The sequence below is a fragment of the Pipistrellus hanaki genome (genome assembly GCF_964339955.1).
Source record: "Pipistrellus hanaki genome assembly, chromosome: 7".
NCBI classification, from domain to species: Eukaryota; Metazoa; Chordata; class Mammalia; order Chiroptera; family Vespertilionidae; genus Pipistrellus; species Pipistrellus hanaki.
Window position 1 is genome coordinate 7,927,589 of NC_140509.1, and position 16,197 is coordinate 7,943,785.

General features: G+C 43.8%; 1 protein-coding gene across 3 annotated transcripts in view; it reads left to right on the forward strand.

The window, feature by feature from the left end:
• The first annotated feature begins 633 nt into the window (after positions 1-633).
• RNF8 (ring finger protein 8) overlaps positions 634-16,197 on the forward strand; it is a 41,216-nt gene continuing 25,652 nt past the window's right edge. For 2 of the 3 annotated variants that reach the window (XM_084889532.1, XM_084889533.1), the window contains exons 1-2: positions 634-849; positions 7,251-7,379. In XM_084889532.1, coding sequence (XP_084745658.1) covers positions 739-849; positions 7,251-7,379 — 240 coding nt within the window. In that variant the 5' untranslated portion in view covers positions 634-738. The remainder of the gene's footprint in view (positions 850-7,250; positions 7,380-16,197) is intronic. The other variant, XM_084889531.1, reaches the window with a different exon arrangement.

Here is a 16,197-nt window from a genome sequence, read left to right on the forward strand (position 1 = left end):
TTTAGCTTACACATTGAAACAGATAGATGTATACAGTATATATGTATGTACTATGTATATATGTATGTGCTATTACATACATATAAATACATACATACATAAATATTCACAGGTATGTGGATATAGAGGGGTTACTATTCATTGACACATGCTTTCCTTGCACTGTCAGCTGAGAGAGCCTATATACAACAACGTTCCATTGCCAGCAAGTATACCTAGTGCCCAGATCTTGGTTTCTAATACCATCTATATAATAAAAGCCTAAGCGACCGTTATGGTGGAATGACCAGAATGACCAGTTGCTATGATGTGCACTGACCACCAGTGCACTCTCATGGTTGATGTTTCTCTCTCCCTCCCTCTCTGAAATTATATATATATATATAATTTTATTTCTTAAGATTAAGGAAAGGTGAGAAGAGGTTCCAGTTCAGTGCGGCTAGAAGGGGGGGGGGGGAGGGGGGAGTTCTAGGAAGAGCGAGGAGGGTGCGCCACCAGAGTTAGATGACCCAGCTCCCCCGCTGCACTCCGGACCCACCGGCGGGAGCCGCCTTCCCCGCGCGCAGGCGCAGTGGCTCCGCCGGCGGCGGCGGGGCGGGCCTGGCGGGAGATCGCGCCCATCGCGAGCGCAGAGCGATTGCTTCTGCCTGCGGGGCGGCCGTGTTGTCAGAGGAGCGGCGCGGCGGCCGGAACCCGCCGGGGCTGGCGGTGTGCGGACGGCGGGCCGGGCCGAGGGCCATGGGCGACCCCGGCTCCCGGGCTCGGCGGGAGCGCCCCGGGGGCCGCAGCTGGTGCCTGCGGCGCGTGGGCATGGACGCCGAGTGGCTGCTGCTGGAGGACGGCAGCGAGGTGCGCGGGCCGCGGGAGGCGCCGGGGGATGAATGGGCAGCGATGGGTCGGCGGGAGGGCTCAGGGCTGAGGGGAGGCGGGCGCGGTGCGTGCGGCGGAGGGAAGATGCGGACCTGAGGGGGGAAGGGGCCTGAGGCGAGCCGGGAGCCCGGGCGGAGGAGCCGGGAGCCCGGGCGGAGGAGCCGGGAGGAGCCGGGAGGCGGGTGCAGAGGACGGGAGGACCCGCTGGGTCTGGGGGAAGGAGCGGACTTAGGGGGGACCGGCAGCCCCAGTTTGGGTCGCGCGGAGCCCTGCGCAGGCGACGGGACCATGAGCCCAACTTGGCGGAGGGCGTAAACTTTCTCTAGTTTGTTTTGAAAACATTTGCGAGTTTTGAGTCACATTGCTCAAACTTGAATGTAGAAAAGCCTTCTCTTCTACCTCCTGACGGGGAGGGTCGCGCTTTTAACTCCTGAGGAGACGGGCCTCGCTTCCCGCGGGAGACTCGGTGCCGCGGAGCGGGACCCCTAGCGGGACCCCGGGCTGGGCAGTGACAGGGATCGGGAGACGGCAGAAGCTGCCGGTGCCTTTCCCCAGGGCGGCCACAAATGCAAACCAAAACCCCGGGGAGGGGAGGCAGTTTCTCCCGGAGGCCGTTTGGAATGTGGGGTTCTAAGGAGGAAGAGGGAGGAGGGAGGAGGGAGCCGGGGCAGGGACTGGAACCTTTGGGTCTTGGAAGTGATTGGTATGAGAGACAAAGAAGTCTTTCGTCATTCCGTTTGCATGTTGAATTAGATGTTCCTATCCACTGTGTAGTCCCAGTTCAGCCTCCCAGGTACTCACTGAGAACTTGCATTGCTTAGTGTGTTATCAGAGCCAGATAACGAGGACCCCTGCTCTCAGTCTGGCCGAATGAGGACCGAGGGTTTTACACACAGTGCAGCCGGCTGGGAACACCGAGGCAGGCATGAACGATCGAGTGCCAACATGTGGATTGTGTAGTGCTGTCTTAGAGCGGTGGCTCCTCCGTGCAGAGGAGGGGTTCGGGTCCAGCCTTAAATGCTGCTAGGGTAGGGGTCTGAAAGGGTTACTTGTATGCTGTGCTTTGGAGACCCTCCTGCCCCCAAATCCCTCTTCTCTCCGGGTGTCAATCCCCAAGAGTCCACATTCTTTTAGAGAATGCACATTTACCTTTCCCTGCGCTGCCCTTTCCAAAATCATAGGCCTTTGGGAAGTTTCACAAATGGAGATTTGTGAAAATGATTTGTATGAAAGACAAAGAAGTCTTTCATCATTACAAATATAGAATAATAACTAATATAGAATAATAACTATATTTGCAAAGGTTTGGGCTTTCGAATAATTACTTCATCTGAGCCCTAAAGTGCACTATGCCCCCTCATGCAATTCTGTAAGGTACGTACTTAGAAGTCAAGTGTTAACTCATTTTTCAGATTAAATAGCTGTGGGTTAATTTATTACTTCTGAATAGCTTGGTAATACTAGGAGTCTGGATGAGGGGAGGGGAGAACAGAAAGAATTAAAACACCTTCAGCCAAGGCAAAAGACCTAAAAAGCATTCCTATACATATTTTAACCTGCTGGATAATTTTGTGTGGGGTCCAAAATTGTTGGATAATTTCTCCTGGGAGAGGCCGCAGATGCCAAAGTGAATGGCGAAAGCAGGTAGGAGGATCAGTTTGTCTCTCAGTCCTGTGTGGTGGAGAGGCCTGCCAGGCCTGGATGTATTCAAGGTTGGGTGTCTTAGGAAATAGTTGGAGCATAGCCTGCAGCATGTGTGAAGAGAGGCCTGAGTGAAAGCCAGGAGGTGAAGTCTTACTTATTGTAACAGTCCCAAACCATAGCACACACTAATGTGCACATGGCTTTAAGAGGTATGCTGATATCATTTCATTACAACAGCAGTGTAAGGTCAATTTCCTGCCTTCCTAGTTCACTTCACAGTCTCAGATTTCACAGACTAAATGATAAAACAAGGTTCCTCTCATTTCACTGTAGGGAATACTGTAGTAAAGTGTCTGCCTGGATCTATGTCTTTACATTTCTTAAACCAGAGCATTGGGGGGGGGAGGGGAGACACAAAAAACAACAACAACAACAAAAAACAAATTTGAGAGATTTATTGCAAATTATCTAGTTTCCTGATCATATAGGACTTTGGGGAAAATCATAGTATCTTCATTTTTTCCCTTGTTCTTTCTTCTCTTGTGTTTGATTTTCACAAAACTTTTTGCACTGAGAGGATTGGAAAAGTTAAAGGATGGTTCTAGAATACATGCTGGTCATCTGGGAAACAGGAGCCATTCCCAGGAGGAAAGTGATAGGGTTGGTGAAGGTGGGTAAGGACAGGATAATCCTGTAGACCAGTGATCTCAGTAAGCTCAAAGCTTTGCAAAACTGTTGTACAGCAAATACGGTAGAAACAGCCCCAACATAGGAGTTGGTAGTTTGTTGGCGCCCAATTCCCACTGGAAGTTTAGTTTTGTGTTAACAAATGATGCTGAGATATCCAGATAAGCTCACTTCGGGCTGCTGAGCCATAGTTTACTAATTTGAGGGCCAGTGAAGAGAAGGACCAAAAAGAGTGTTTCTACCCTAGCTGGTTTAGCTCAGTGGATAGAGTGTTGCCTGCAGACCAACGAGTCCCAGGTTTGGTTCTGGTCAGGGGCAGTACCTTATACCTCAGTTGCAGGCTCCTCCCCTTCCCGGGCCCTGGTCAGGGTGCCCACAGAAGGCAACCAGTCCATGTTTCTCTCTGTCTTTCCCTCTCTCTGCCACTTTCTAAAAATCCGTGGAAAAATATCTTCAGGTGAAGATTAAAAAGAAACAAAAACTGTTTCCTTCCTTTTCTAGATCCAGAGTCTGTAGGAGGCAATTTCATAAAAGGGGCACTCATTTCCCTTCTCTGTATAACTTTTTCCAGGCTACTTACAATGGCAATGTGGTTCTCCCCTCAAGTATTAAAATGGATATGGACTACTCCCTTTTAGAAATAAAGCTTCCTAAATGGGAATTCTTATTGAATATGATTGATGATAAATCCTTAAATATTCAATTTTTAAAGGATATATATATATATATATATATATATATATATATATATTAATTCAGAGGAACTTCTATAATTAATGGATTTTAAAATATATATTTTTTATTGATTTCAGAGAGGAATGAGAGGGAGAGAGATGGAAACATCAATGATGAGAGAGTCATTGATCAGCTGTCTCCTGTTTGTCCCACACTGGAAATTGAGCCCACAACCCAAGAATGTCCCCCGACCAGGAATCAAACCATGACCTCCTGGTTCACAGGTCGATGCTCAGCCAATGAGCCACCACAGCCAGGCCAATTAATGGAATTTTTGACAAACCATCAGAGAACTGCAAAACTTTGGACTTAAGGTTTTGGTAGAAGTGGTCACCACAAAATATTGTATTTAAGGGCAACAAGTCAGATTTTAAAGAGTTCCTGACTGCTTTTGTTCCATAGTTTCCAGTGGCTTAGCCCAGTTTCTCAACTTCTGACCTAAAAAGCACCCATTTTAGAATCTGGGAGGACGCATAAGCAAGATCTCTTTATTACATTCATTCTCAGACATTTACTGAGCACCATGTCAGGTACAGAAATGTGGTGGTACCCAAGACAGATAAGGTCCCAGCTCATGAAATTTATATTGTAGTAAGAGGGAGATAGAAATGAATAAAATGAACAAGCTAGTTTTGGATTGTGATAAATGCATGCTAATAACATAAAGGAATGCAATGGGGTAGGATGGAGGGGGGGTAGGGAACAGGCAGCAGCTTTAGATAGTACCATATTAGGGTTTGCCTCTGGGGAGCTGAAAATTGAAAGATAAGAAGGAGACCATATAAATGTCTGAGAGAAGAGTGTTCTAAGCAGAGCCGGACAAGTGGAAAGGTAGCAGGTGGAGGTGGATGTTTCTGATCATGGTATGAGATAAGACCAAAGAGGTGGAGGGGATTAGGACATTCAGAGCCACATGGGCTATGGAAGGAAGTTTGGAGACTTTTAAGGAAAGAGGAAATGATCTGTTAGAAAGTTTTTACGTTACACCAGCTGCTGTTTGAAGAATAAAGTTTAAGAGGTGTTGGAGACCGGGCATAAGCTGACAGATCCTTGAACTCGAAGGGACCAACAAGAATCAGTCCCTTCCCACGTAGTGTCCCCTGACTTGTTTTCATGTGACTTGTTTTGATGGCACTTTCCTATTGTCAGCAGAATGAGAATAAGAGCGACTTTTCATAGCTTAATCAGAAGTCTGTAAATATTTGGCTTCCTGCTTTATCTTAGAGATTAAGAGAAACAGAGTACATTCTTCTTTGTTGACCTCCCATTCAGTATTTGTGTATAAAAGGCATTACACAGTTAATAAAAGTAGCTGCAGTTGCCGAAGCCAGTTTGGCTCAGTGATAGAGCGTCGGTCTGCAGACTGAAAGGTCCTGGGTTCGATTCCGGTCAAGGGCATGTACCTTGGTTGCGGGCGCATCCCCAGTGGGGGGTGTGCAAGAGGCAGCTGGTCCATGTTTCTCTCTCATCGACGTTTCTAGCTCTCTATCTCTCTCCCTTCCTCTCTGTAAAAAAATCAATAAAATATATTAAAAAAAAAAAAAAAGTAGCTGCAGTTGGTTGATGACTACCTGCAGACTCTTCCCATCCCGCTCCTGTCTTTCTTTTCTCAATTCCCACCTCCCTACCTCAGCCCAGTTCAACCGATAGGCTGATCCCTGACAAAGATGACTAGTGTAAAAGTAAAAACAGCATAACTGGAAGAAGCCAGGTTGTTTTGACTAAGATAGTGGCCATAGAGATAGAAGTGAAGAGATATAGGACATACTAAATTACAACTAGTAGAATTTGCTGATGATTTGAATGTGGGAATGAGGGACAGAAGAATCAAAGATAGCTCCTGAGCTTTGGGCTAAGCGATGATTGGGTGATAGTATCAGTCACTGAGGTGAAATTCTGTGGGGGAAAAAAGATGGAAAAAGGAAAGTCATTTGGTCTTTGAGGGACTGAGGAGGACAGACATGATCCTGAAAGATTTTCAAAAGGAGGAAAGAGGGCAGCTTTTAGAAAACCACAGATCATTTAGTGTAATGTTCCCAGGTAAGGTTGTGGTATGGACCATTAAAGAGGTGGCTTGTGCTCCAAAAAGGATAAGCAGGAAATTCCAAGATCTTGGTCTCAGAAAAATTGCATTTTCTTCCTCAAAGGGTTATTGTGAACTAGACTAGTCCATCAGGAAAGTATGGTAGATGTCAATTGGGGCCTCTTTGCAAGCTTTTCCAGGGGCTCGCATGCTGTCTTGGGGATAAGATGGAAAGTATGTACTTGATGCAAAGACCTTGGTTGAATTACAACTGGTTGAAGGGTATGTCCAGAATGTGTGGTAGAATGTTTACTAGGCGTTCCTGAGAGCTTTGTCTTTGGCTACGTCCTCATTCAATCTTCTATCTGTGTCTTGAATGAAAGCACACAGGCATCATATTCATTTGGTGAGAGGAATATTGAGTTTATCGAATGGCAGATTAAAAATTCATAAAGGTCTTGATAAGCTTATGTGATAGGTTGAACTAACAAGATGAAGTTTAATAGGAATCAATGTAAGGTCCTTCACGTGAATCCAGATTTACCAACTAGTCAAGAGATGTGACTTCACATGCAATTCTTGGGGGATGGTCAGACCAATAAATATAATCATTCCTAAGCCTGAGGGTACATTGTATGATAGATCTGCTATGAACACTAATGCAATTTATATGCTCCAGTGATGATATTTAGAACTTGGAAACTGATACTTGGATTCGACTGTGTAATAGAAATTAAGTTTATTTTTCTTATAATGGCATCTGGGAATAAAAACATATCATTAAGATAGCAAAGAGACTCAAATCTATACCATGAGAGTTAGGTTGAAGTAACTGGGAACATAGGGCCAACAAAAGAAGAGATTTGATATGCACTATAGCTGTCATGTGGGAGGGGAATTGGAAATTTTCTGATAGTGCCCATGGCAGAGCCAGGGCCAGTGGATGGAATTTATAATGAGAACGATGCCAAGTCTGAGCCATTAAAAAATTGGACAGATTGTCTTATATAGAGGCTGTAGTTCTTGGCAGTGTTTAAGACTAGGTGATGAGGGTGTATAGAAAGAATTTCTCCATCTCATGACTTTTCAGAGTCCTACGAGCCCTGATGTTGCATTCAGCTGTCTCTTCTTGTCACAGCTTCTTGCCTTTTTCTTCCCGGTGGCTCCCATGGCAGCTGAAGGAGGAGTTCATGTCAGGACATGTGTACACCCTGGTTGACAAGATTGTCAAAAGGACCTCCCTTTTCAGCACAATGGTTGATGGTGTCTCATATTGTTGTTGTCTTCCTAGGTGACTTTAGGGAGAGGATTCGGTGTCACATATCAACTGGTATCAAAACTCTGCCCTCTGATGATTTCCCGAAACCACTGTGTTTTGAAGCAGAACACGGAGGGCCAGTGGACAATTATGGACAACAAGGTAACAGGAATCCATAGATGCCTAATAACTTTCACTGGCTTTTGTTCATTTTTAAATTGCTTTTTTTTTTTTTTTACAGATAATATATGGTATAAAATTTAAAGATTTAGAAATATATCATCTCCCCTAACCACTTGGTTATCTTCCCCACAGACAACCACTTCTGTATGCTGCCAGAGATTAGATTATGTCAAAGTAATTTCTAAGGTCTTGAAGTTAGTTACTCTGAAAGGAACACCTGAATTGTGGCAATAGGTTTGCTCCAGAAACTAGACTAAGTTATTGGGGAAATTGGCCCTTTGTCACTTGAAGGGAATCAAGTGAAGATTTTTGTTTGATGATTAACAAAAATTAGATGAAATTAAATGGTTCTGAAATGAATTCCTACATGTGGAGAGGATTATCCCCACACCATCAAGCAATGCTGGGACACCAGCTAGGTGTCCTACAATTCTCACACTATCTACCTACCTCCCTGACCATGGCATCAAATCCCACAGGTAAAGGGCTTAGCTCTACAAGCCCATCCTCCACTTTGAATGCCAATTGAGAGCCAGGTTAACACCTGTTCTTCTGATCAACTAGCTCTAGATTAGAGGTTCCAAAGACCCCTTTCTTGGACTTCATATACCAGTTGCAAGTCCAGGTTGTTACTTGTACTTCTGACCAGTTGGCTATAAGTCAGAGGTTCCCAAGACCTCCTTCCCTATGGATTGAATTAATTAGCTAGAGTGACTCACAGAAACATTTACCAGTTTATTATAAAAGGACTAGAGCCTTGGTGCATGAAATTTGTGCATGGGTAGGATCCCTAGGCCTGGCCAGCAATCAGGGCCAATCAGGTTCCCTGCTCCCTGCCTATCCGCCGCCTCCTTCCCTTGCCACCTGCGTGCCACCACTGTACGGTTCCCTGCCTCCTTGCCTCCTCTTTCCCTCGATCCTTCAGCATCCTGCCACCACTGCTGGTCACCACCATGTTCCACACCACCCCCTGGTGGTCAATGCACAGTGAGTGAGTGAGCACCTGGTCTAACTCCCGAGGGAACACTTTGCATTTAGCTTTTTATATATACAGATAGTAGGGTTTCTTGTTAATGTGGTACATAAATAGGCACAGTACCTATATCCTTCCACAACCACATCAAAATTACAACTAAACTACAAAACAACCATCGTTCAGAACTGCCTGAAATCTAGCTGGATGGAAGTCCTAAGATAGAAGAAGCCACATCCAACTGTGGGGCTGGCTGGTCCCATACCTGTGTGTGGCAGATAAAAATTCAGAGGGATATTTCAGCCACAGAAGTCTCCCCTGAGGAGCAAAAGGTCTCAGCCCCATAACATGCCCCCAGTCCAGGATTCCAGTACCATGAAGAAAAATCCCCACAACTTCTGGCTGTAAAAACCAGCAGGCATTGTAAGTAAGTGACACGGAGGTTGCTGGAGTCCCAGGTAGCTCCTCTTAAAGGGACTATGCATGGATTTACTCAGACTCACCCGCTCTGAGCTCCAGCGCTGGGGCAGCAGCCTGAAAGGCACCAGGAACATAAGGGAGGAACTGAATTGTCATCAGGGCAAGAGCTGGAAGGGCAGCTTTCCCCAGACAGAAGTGCTGGAGGAGGCCTTTGTTCCTCTTTGTTCCTCCTCTGAACTTATCCCAACCGAGCCATATCTGAGTCTCCATCAACTCGCTATCACTGCTTTCCATCTCCCTTCCCATCCTGTGGTTCCCCGAGACCCTGCCCCACTACCTAAACTCTTTCCTTTCTTGGCTCATGCTTATGTTCACAGCGTGGCCTCTCCTGGGCACTTCCAAGTCTAGCACAAGTAGCAGCAATCTGTAGATCTCTTTGTAGCTCATGCGGGGTGGCCCCTGACCTTGATGTGTATCTCCCAGGAAGCCCCAGAGCCAGTGTACCCAGTGGACAACTTCAGATCACCTCAAAGTACCTTTACAACAGCACACTCAAGGGGTGGACTCATGGAGCACCAGAATCCTGCTGAAATAAGTCCTGCTCTGAAGAGTAGGCCTCTGTACAGCTGATCTTCAGTGGTGGTCACAGCCAGTCCTTACAGTCAATCAGTCTGGGGAAAAATCCCTCTCATTGATGTGCCAACAGTAATGAAGGCTTTACTATAACAGGAGGATGTACACAGCCCACACGGGTGCACCTGCAGTGCCCAGCTTGTGTGAATACGGAAGCTGTGCCACTAGTTCCTATAGGACACTTACTATATTAGGCCACTCGCCCAAGCCTAAGAGACATAGCACCTCTACCTAATACATAGAAACAAACACAGGGTGACTGCCAAAATGAGGAAACAAAGAAATATGTTCCAAGTGAAAAAACAGAACAGAACTCCAGAAAAAGTACTAAGCAAAATGGAGACAAGCAATCTGTTAGATGCAGAGTTCAAAACAGTGGTTATAGGGGAGGCTCAATGAACTTAGGGTGTGGGATCCCTTAACACGACCCGCGTGGTTCAGAGCCCACTCAGGGTCCGGTTTCTGGAGAAGGCCGCACACTAAAATGAAGAGAGAGACTGGAAAAGAGTTAATTTGGGAAAATGGGGGCCAGGCGGGAAGTCTACCTCTAGTGCAGCGTTTTTCAACCGCTGTTCCGCGGCACACTAGTGTGCCGTAGGTGCAGACAAGACAAGAATTTTATAATTTTTCACTATTTTGTTTACTTAATATTTCATAATAAAGTAATTATAAAATACTTTCTTTGTGTTTATTTGATTCCTATTCAAGAGAATTACTTTATATATAGTCAATATAGGCACAGAGTTAAATTTTTTAACATTTTCTAATGGTGGTGTGCCTCGTGATTTTTTTCATGAAACAAGTGTGCCTTTGCCCAAAAAAGGTTGAAAAACACTGCTCTAGAGGGAAGACTAACCCCTCTCTGGCCTTTTACCATTCCTTTTATTGAGATTCTGAGACAAAGACATCTCTTAAGGAGGAAGTTCCAACAGCAGAAAATCAACTTACATTTACATATGATTAACAAATTAAAGTTGCCTCAGGCACCACTATCTCAACTAGACAATGAGTTAATGGCTCTGCTAGCTCTTTTTACATTTTATCTCCAGTGACAATGCTAGGTTTTAGTTCCCTGTTCCTGGTTCCCGGCATCTCCCCCCAATTCCTTCCTTTAAAAAATCTTGGATTTACGTACCAGGAATAAACATATAAGTACAAAAATGTTTGAGTCCCAATTTCCAAGTTCAAGAGTTCTAAGTCTAAGTTTCAATGTCTAAAAGTTTTTAGTCCAGGTTTCAATGTCCAAAAGTTCTTCATGTGTACATGTCACCAATGATATCTGGATGGTGGATAAATGGTGGCGATACAGGTCTGACGTCTCTGGTTTGGTCCCGGACAACCTGCAGCGACACACAGCTGCTGGCTGCTGGCATGGAGAGGTGTCATCAACGTCCTCCATGTCTGGACTGTTTCTCCTCCTGTCTTCATGGCTGGAGCATTCCTGCTAATTCCTCTGTTGCAGGAATCCACATGGTCTTGGAGTTTTCTGAAAATATACAAACATCTCTCGACCAAAATTAATAATGGAATTTTTTCTATAAATTTTACTTGGGATACTTTTAATTTTTTGCCCAAACAATTTTTCTTTGACTTATTTTGATACTATGTGTGTTTTTCATGGCTGTCTTACTGTTATCATTACAAATGAAAATTGGTTTTCAAAAGAAGAAAAATTTTTCTAGATGTAATTTACTTACAGGACATTTTTTCTCACATGGTATTTTCCACTATCCCCCTTTTTTCTATTTATTCTTTTTTTTTTTTTTCCCCCTTTTTTCTATTTAATTATTAGGAGGCTTTTGGAAAAATTTTTTATAATGCTGTTTTGATAACTTTTAAATTTTAATTTTTTGTATAAAAACTATGACTGCTTTAGGGTTTATTGTATGTTAAACAATTTTACCATGAAATGGACTACCAATAGAAATTTGGTTAATACTTTAGGAACAGCCTGTTGTACAATTAAATTTTCTTGAATATTAACTCATTTTATTTAGCCAATTTAAATTAATCTGAAAACTTGACTATTTTACTGTCAAATTTAATACTTTAACAACAATTTTAGTAATTACTCTGTAAAAATTAATGGAAAAGATTACATGCATCCTTGAGAAAGCCCTGAGCACTCGTAGATTTAGGCTGGATTTTGATGTAGGACAGTCGCCATCAGCCACTTCTCTGTTGCTTGGGTCTCAATATGAGCTGTGCCAAGTCTCTTGTTTGTAGCTGGGTCTCAATCTGAGCTGGACCAAATCTGTTTGTTGCCTGGGTCCCAATCTGAGAAGCGTGAAGCAGGCATGGGGCAGGAGACATCCCTCAAAAGGGCGAGTGTTCAAGCTCCTACAGCGTTGGAGGGGTGAGGATCTGTGCCCCACCTCTGTTGGCCCCCAAGTCCTCTCCTGATGGCCCTCTGCGGCTGTGCCTGTCTTAGGTTGTCCCTCCCTTGAGGAATCTTACCCGTCATTGGCTAACCAGCCATCCTCCGGGGCCAAGCAGGGTGATGTGAGGTTCAGTTCTGTCTCCTTGGTAGCCTATGCCCCTTATGGCCTCCATGCCCAGCACCTGCCTTGGGATCCCCTTGCCTGCTGGCGGGGTCCCGGCATTGATCACATATCTTGGGGAACCCAGGTTTCTTCTCCAGGGAGGTCCCAGCTCACGCCATTGTGCGAGAGACTGATCCATGGTATCAGCCACCATGAGGCTTTAACCTCAGCATGAATTGAAAACTCAAGCAACAGCTGTGGGCAATTATTGTGACGAGAGGGTCCCTCTTTGCAAATAAGGCAAGAAAGACCAATATAGAATGCTCAAGCGCCTTCCCAGTGAGGCTTTCCACACAGTGGAAGGGATTAAATCCTTTCATGTCCTTTTAAATTGCTGCCAAACATTCAAAAATTAGATTTTTAATTTTGTTTGGAATAATTGTACAATATGCTGTTGTAAAATATCAAAAATTATAATGACATTGTAGAATAATACCATGCAAGGATATTCTTTGTTCTAAGCCAATGACAATTCAAATTCAAACTGGCTGTCAATTTCTTTTTGTATAGACAAGGTCTTAGTTACATTCTCTGCACCTATCCCAGGAGCAAGTAGTTTTAGTTCCCTGTTCCTGGTTCCCGGCATTAGGGGAAGAGTAGAGGAACTTAAAGAGAGCTTCAACAACCATAAAAAAAGGACATGGAAACCATAAAAAGATCCAGTCATAAGTGAAGGATGCACTAACTGAAATGAAGAATAATTTACAGGGAATTAACAATAGAGTAAATGAAACCAAGAATCAAAACAGTGATTTATTTTAGTTTTATTTTTAATGTATTTTTATTGTTTTCAGAGAGGAAGGGAGAGGGAGAGAGAAGTAGAAACATCAATGATGAAAGAGAATCATTGATCAGCTGCCTCCTGCATGCCTCCTACTGGGGATTGAGTCCACAACCCAGGCATGTGTCCTTGACCAGAATCAAACCTAGGACCCTTCAGTCCACAGACCAGTGCTCTATCCACTGAGCCAAACCAGCCAGGGTGCAGTGATTTGTGATTCAGAAAACATCCAATCAGGGCAGCAAAAAGAAAAAAGAATCCAAAATAAATGAGGATAGTGTAAGGAGCTTCTTCAAACATATCAACATTCTCATCATGGGAGTGTCAGAAGAAGAGAGAGAACAAGTTGAAAAGCTGTTTGAAAAAATAATGGCAGGAAATATCCCAACCTATTGAAGGAAATAGACATACAAGACTAGGAAGTGCAGAATCACAAACTGGATAAACCCAAAGAGGCCCACACCAAGACACATCATAATTAAAATATCAGAGGTTAAAAACAGAATTTTAAAAGCAGCAAAAGAAAAACAGTTACCTACATGAGAGCTTCCATAGACTGACAGCTGATTTCTTAACAGAAACTTTGCAGGCCAGAAGGATATGGCAAGAAATATTAAAGTGAGAAAACCAAGATTACCCAGCAAAACTAGCATTTGGACATATAAAGAGCTTCCCAGATAAGAAAAGGCTAAAGGAGTTCACCACCACCAAACTAGAAATGTTAAAGGGTCTTTAAGAAGAAAAAGAAAAAAAGATAAAAAAATATGAACAGTAAAAGTGGTAATAAATATATATATACCTATCAACAATTGAATCTAAAAAATAATGAACAAGCAGAACAGAATAGACTCATAGATACAGAGAACATTTTGATGATTGTCAGATAGCAGGGTTGGGGGGATGGATGAAAGAGATGGGATTAAGAAGTACATATAGATTTTTACAGAACAGTCACAGGGATATAAAGTTCATCATAAGGGAATATAGTCAATAATGTTCTAATAACTGTATGGTGTCAGATGGGTACAAGATTCATTGAAATGATCATCTGAAACTAATATAAATATTGTTTGTCAACTGTAATTGAAAAATAAAAAGATTTTTTTAAAAAAGGTTGATTACTCCAGCCATGAAGACAGAAGAGAAGCAGTCCAGAGATGGAAGACGCTGACATCGCCTTGCCATACTGGCAGTCACTGCAGGTTGCCCAGGACCAAAGTAGAGAGGGTCGGACCTTCATTACCACCATTTGTCCACCATCCAGAACTGAAATATCATTGCTGACATGTACACATAAGGAACTGTTTGACATTGAAATTGGATCTCAAAAGAACAGTTGGCCCAGAAAGAAACTCACTACAGACTGATTCATTTGCCTCTCAGCATAACCATTACTGCTTGTCTCATTTTCGATTCTTATAAGTGTATTTCTAGTAGGACATGATCTCACTCATCTAGGGGAAATGGTGAACCATATAGTCTGATGAACAAGAACAGAACCAGAGACAAGGAGGCATGGATCAGACTGTCGGACCTCAGAGGGAGAGTAGGGGAGGGTGGGATAAAGGGGAGAAATCAACCAAAGGACTTGTGTGCATGTATATGAGCCTAACCAGTGGTCAAGGTCAACAGGGGGGTGGGGGCATGCATGGGGAAGGATGTGGGATGGGAATGGGGGAATGAGGATATGTGATACCTTAATAAATTCAAAAAAGAAAAAAAGGTTATGCTAAGGGATATAGATGAAAATCCATTTGGAAGAGTTGTGTAGGGCAAGGTGTGTGGGAAGGGGCGTGGAACTTTCATGCCTGTCTGGGTACACCATTCTCCCAGCACCTCCATGTGTTCACCAACCCTCAGAACCTGTCCTTTTTTTGGGTGATGGTGGTGGTGAGGGGTGTTAATGGAAGCGTCATTACAGAGGTGAGATTGATTAAATCATTGGCCACTAGTTGATGACTTCAACCTCCAGCCCTCCCCTCCCAAGAGATCCAGGAGTGGGAATTAAAATTCCAGTCTCCCTGGCAATCAGCCCTTATTCTTAGGTGACCAAGGAACAGTCCAAAAGTCACCTCATTAACATAACAAAAGACACCTTGATCTCTTATCACTGCTTAGGAAATTCCAAGGGTTTCAGGAGCTTTGTGCTAGAAATGGGGGTGAAGTCCAAACATATGCTGCTGCTTATAATTCACAGTATCACAGGTGTCCTGCAGACCTGCCCAGCAGCCTCCTTTTTCATGCATAAAACTGTTAGATTTAAGCTGTTGGAGAAAGTATCTTCCTGCACTGGGTTAAGTTGAGTTGGCACTGTGTTGAAGGAGAGGCTGCATAAATGCTAAGTAAATTGGTTCAGCACTCTTGTCAAGACACTGTGAGAAAAGAAATTGGCACGGAAAAGGGGACCTTAGAGATGATGGGGATCTGAGGCCCAGAGAGAAATTGATTTGTTCAAGGCCTTCTGCATAACTGGTTGAGTGAATTAAGCCAGGGCTCAAACTCAAATAAGTCTCTCACTATGCCCCATTGTCAAACACTAGTGAAGGACACAGCAGTTTGCTGTCCTGGCTGCATGATTTAAAATAATAATTATGCATATCTGTGACATAGCTGCAAAGTTTTAAAGTCCCTGCAGTAGCTTATACCAAAACTTAATCCTTAGGGAAAGATGTTTTCCTCATCAGAGTTGGGTATTTGAACAACGGATTTACAGTATTGTAGAGATGGTTGTCTGCTGCTGCTTTCCTTGATGATGTACAACACAGACGTGGTTCCATTATTGGAATAGCAGATTTCAAGGGGTTGGGAAGCCACCAGCTGACTGATTTGAGTGTTCTTTGAACATGAACCTCAGGGCAGAGAGGCAGCCTGTGACAGCAATAGATAGGACAGTGCTCCTCCGGTTGCTCTCCAGTTTGCTCTGTACCCTTCCTTCTAGGGCTGTTTTCCTAAGTCTCCTCTCTCAGGTCTCAGAGAAGATAGAGGGAAGGTGGACGCCTGATTCTTCCAAGTGTTTTCTGGTTTCAGCCTCTGAGCTTTGATGCAGTCGGTGAGGTAACTGAGTTTTGAAAAAAAGCAATGACTGGTTGTTTTTGATGGAGCAATTATTACCAGTAAGTCCCTCTCCTCCCCACCCCCAATTCCCCCTTTTTTTTTCTCTCTCTCTCTCTCAACAGATGCTCCGTTTCTTTTTGGCACGAAGCCTTATCAGCCGCCTTCTCCTGGTGAAGGATTTGAATTTTAGGTGCAGGATATTATTGTTATATCTCAAATCTTTTGCCAAGTCTCTTTAAGAGGTAGATATTACTAGTAATTCAAAACTCAGGACCACATTCTATCTTCAAAAAATGGTCTCTCTTATATGCTGGAATGGCCAGACAGGGAAAGCTTAAGTACAGGTACAGAAATTACAACAGTATCAATTCTAGTTTAAAATTAAGTTAGGGA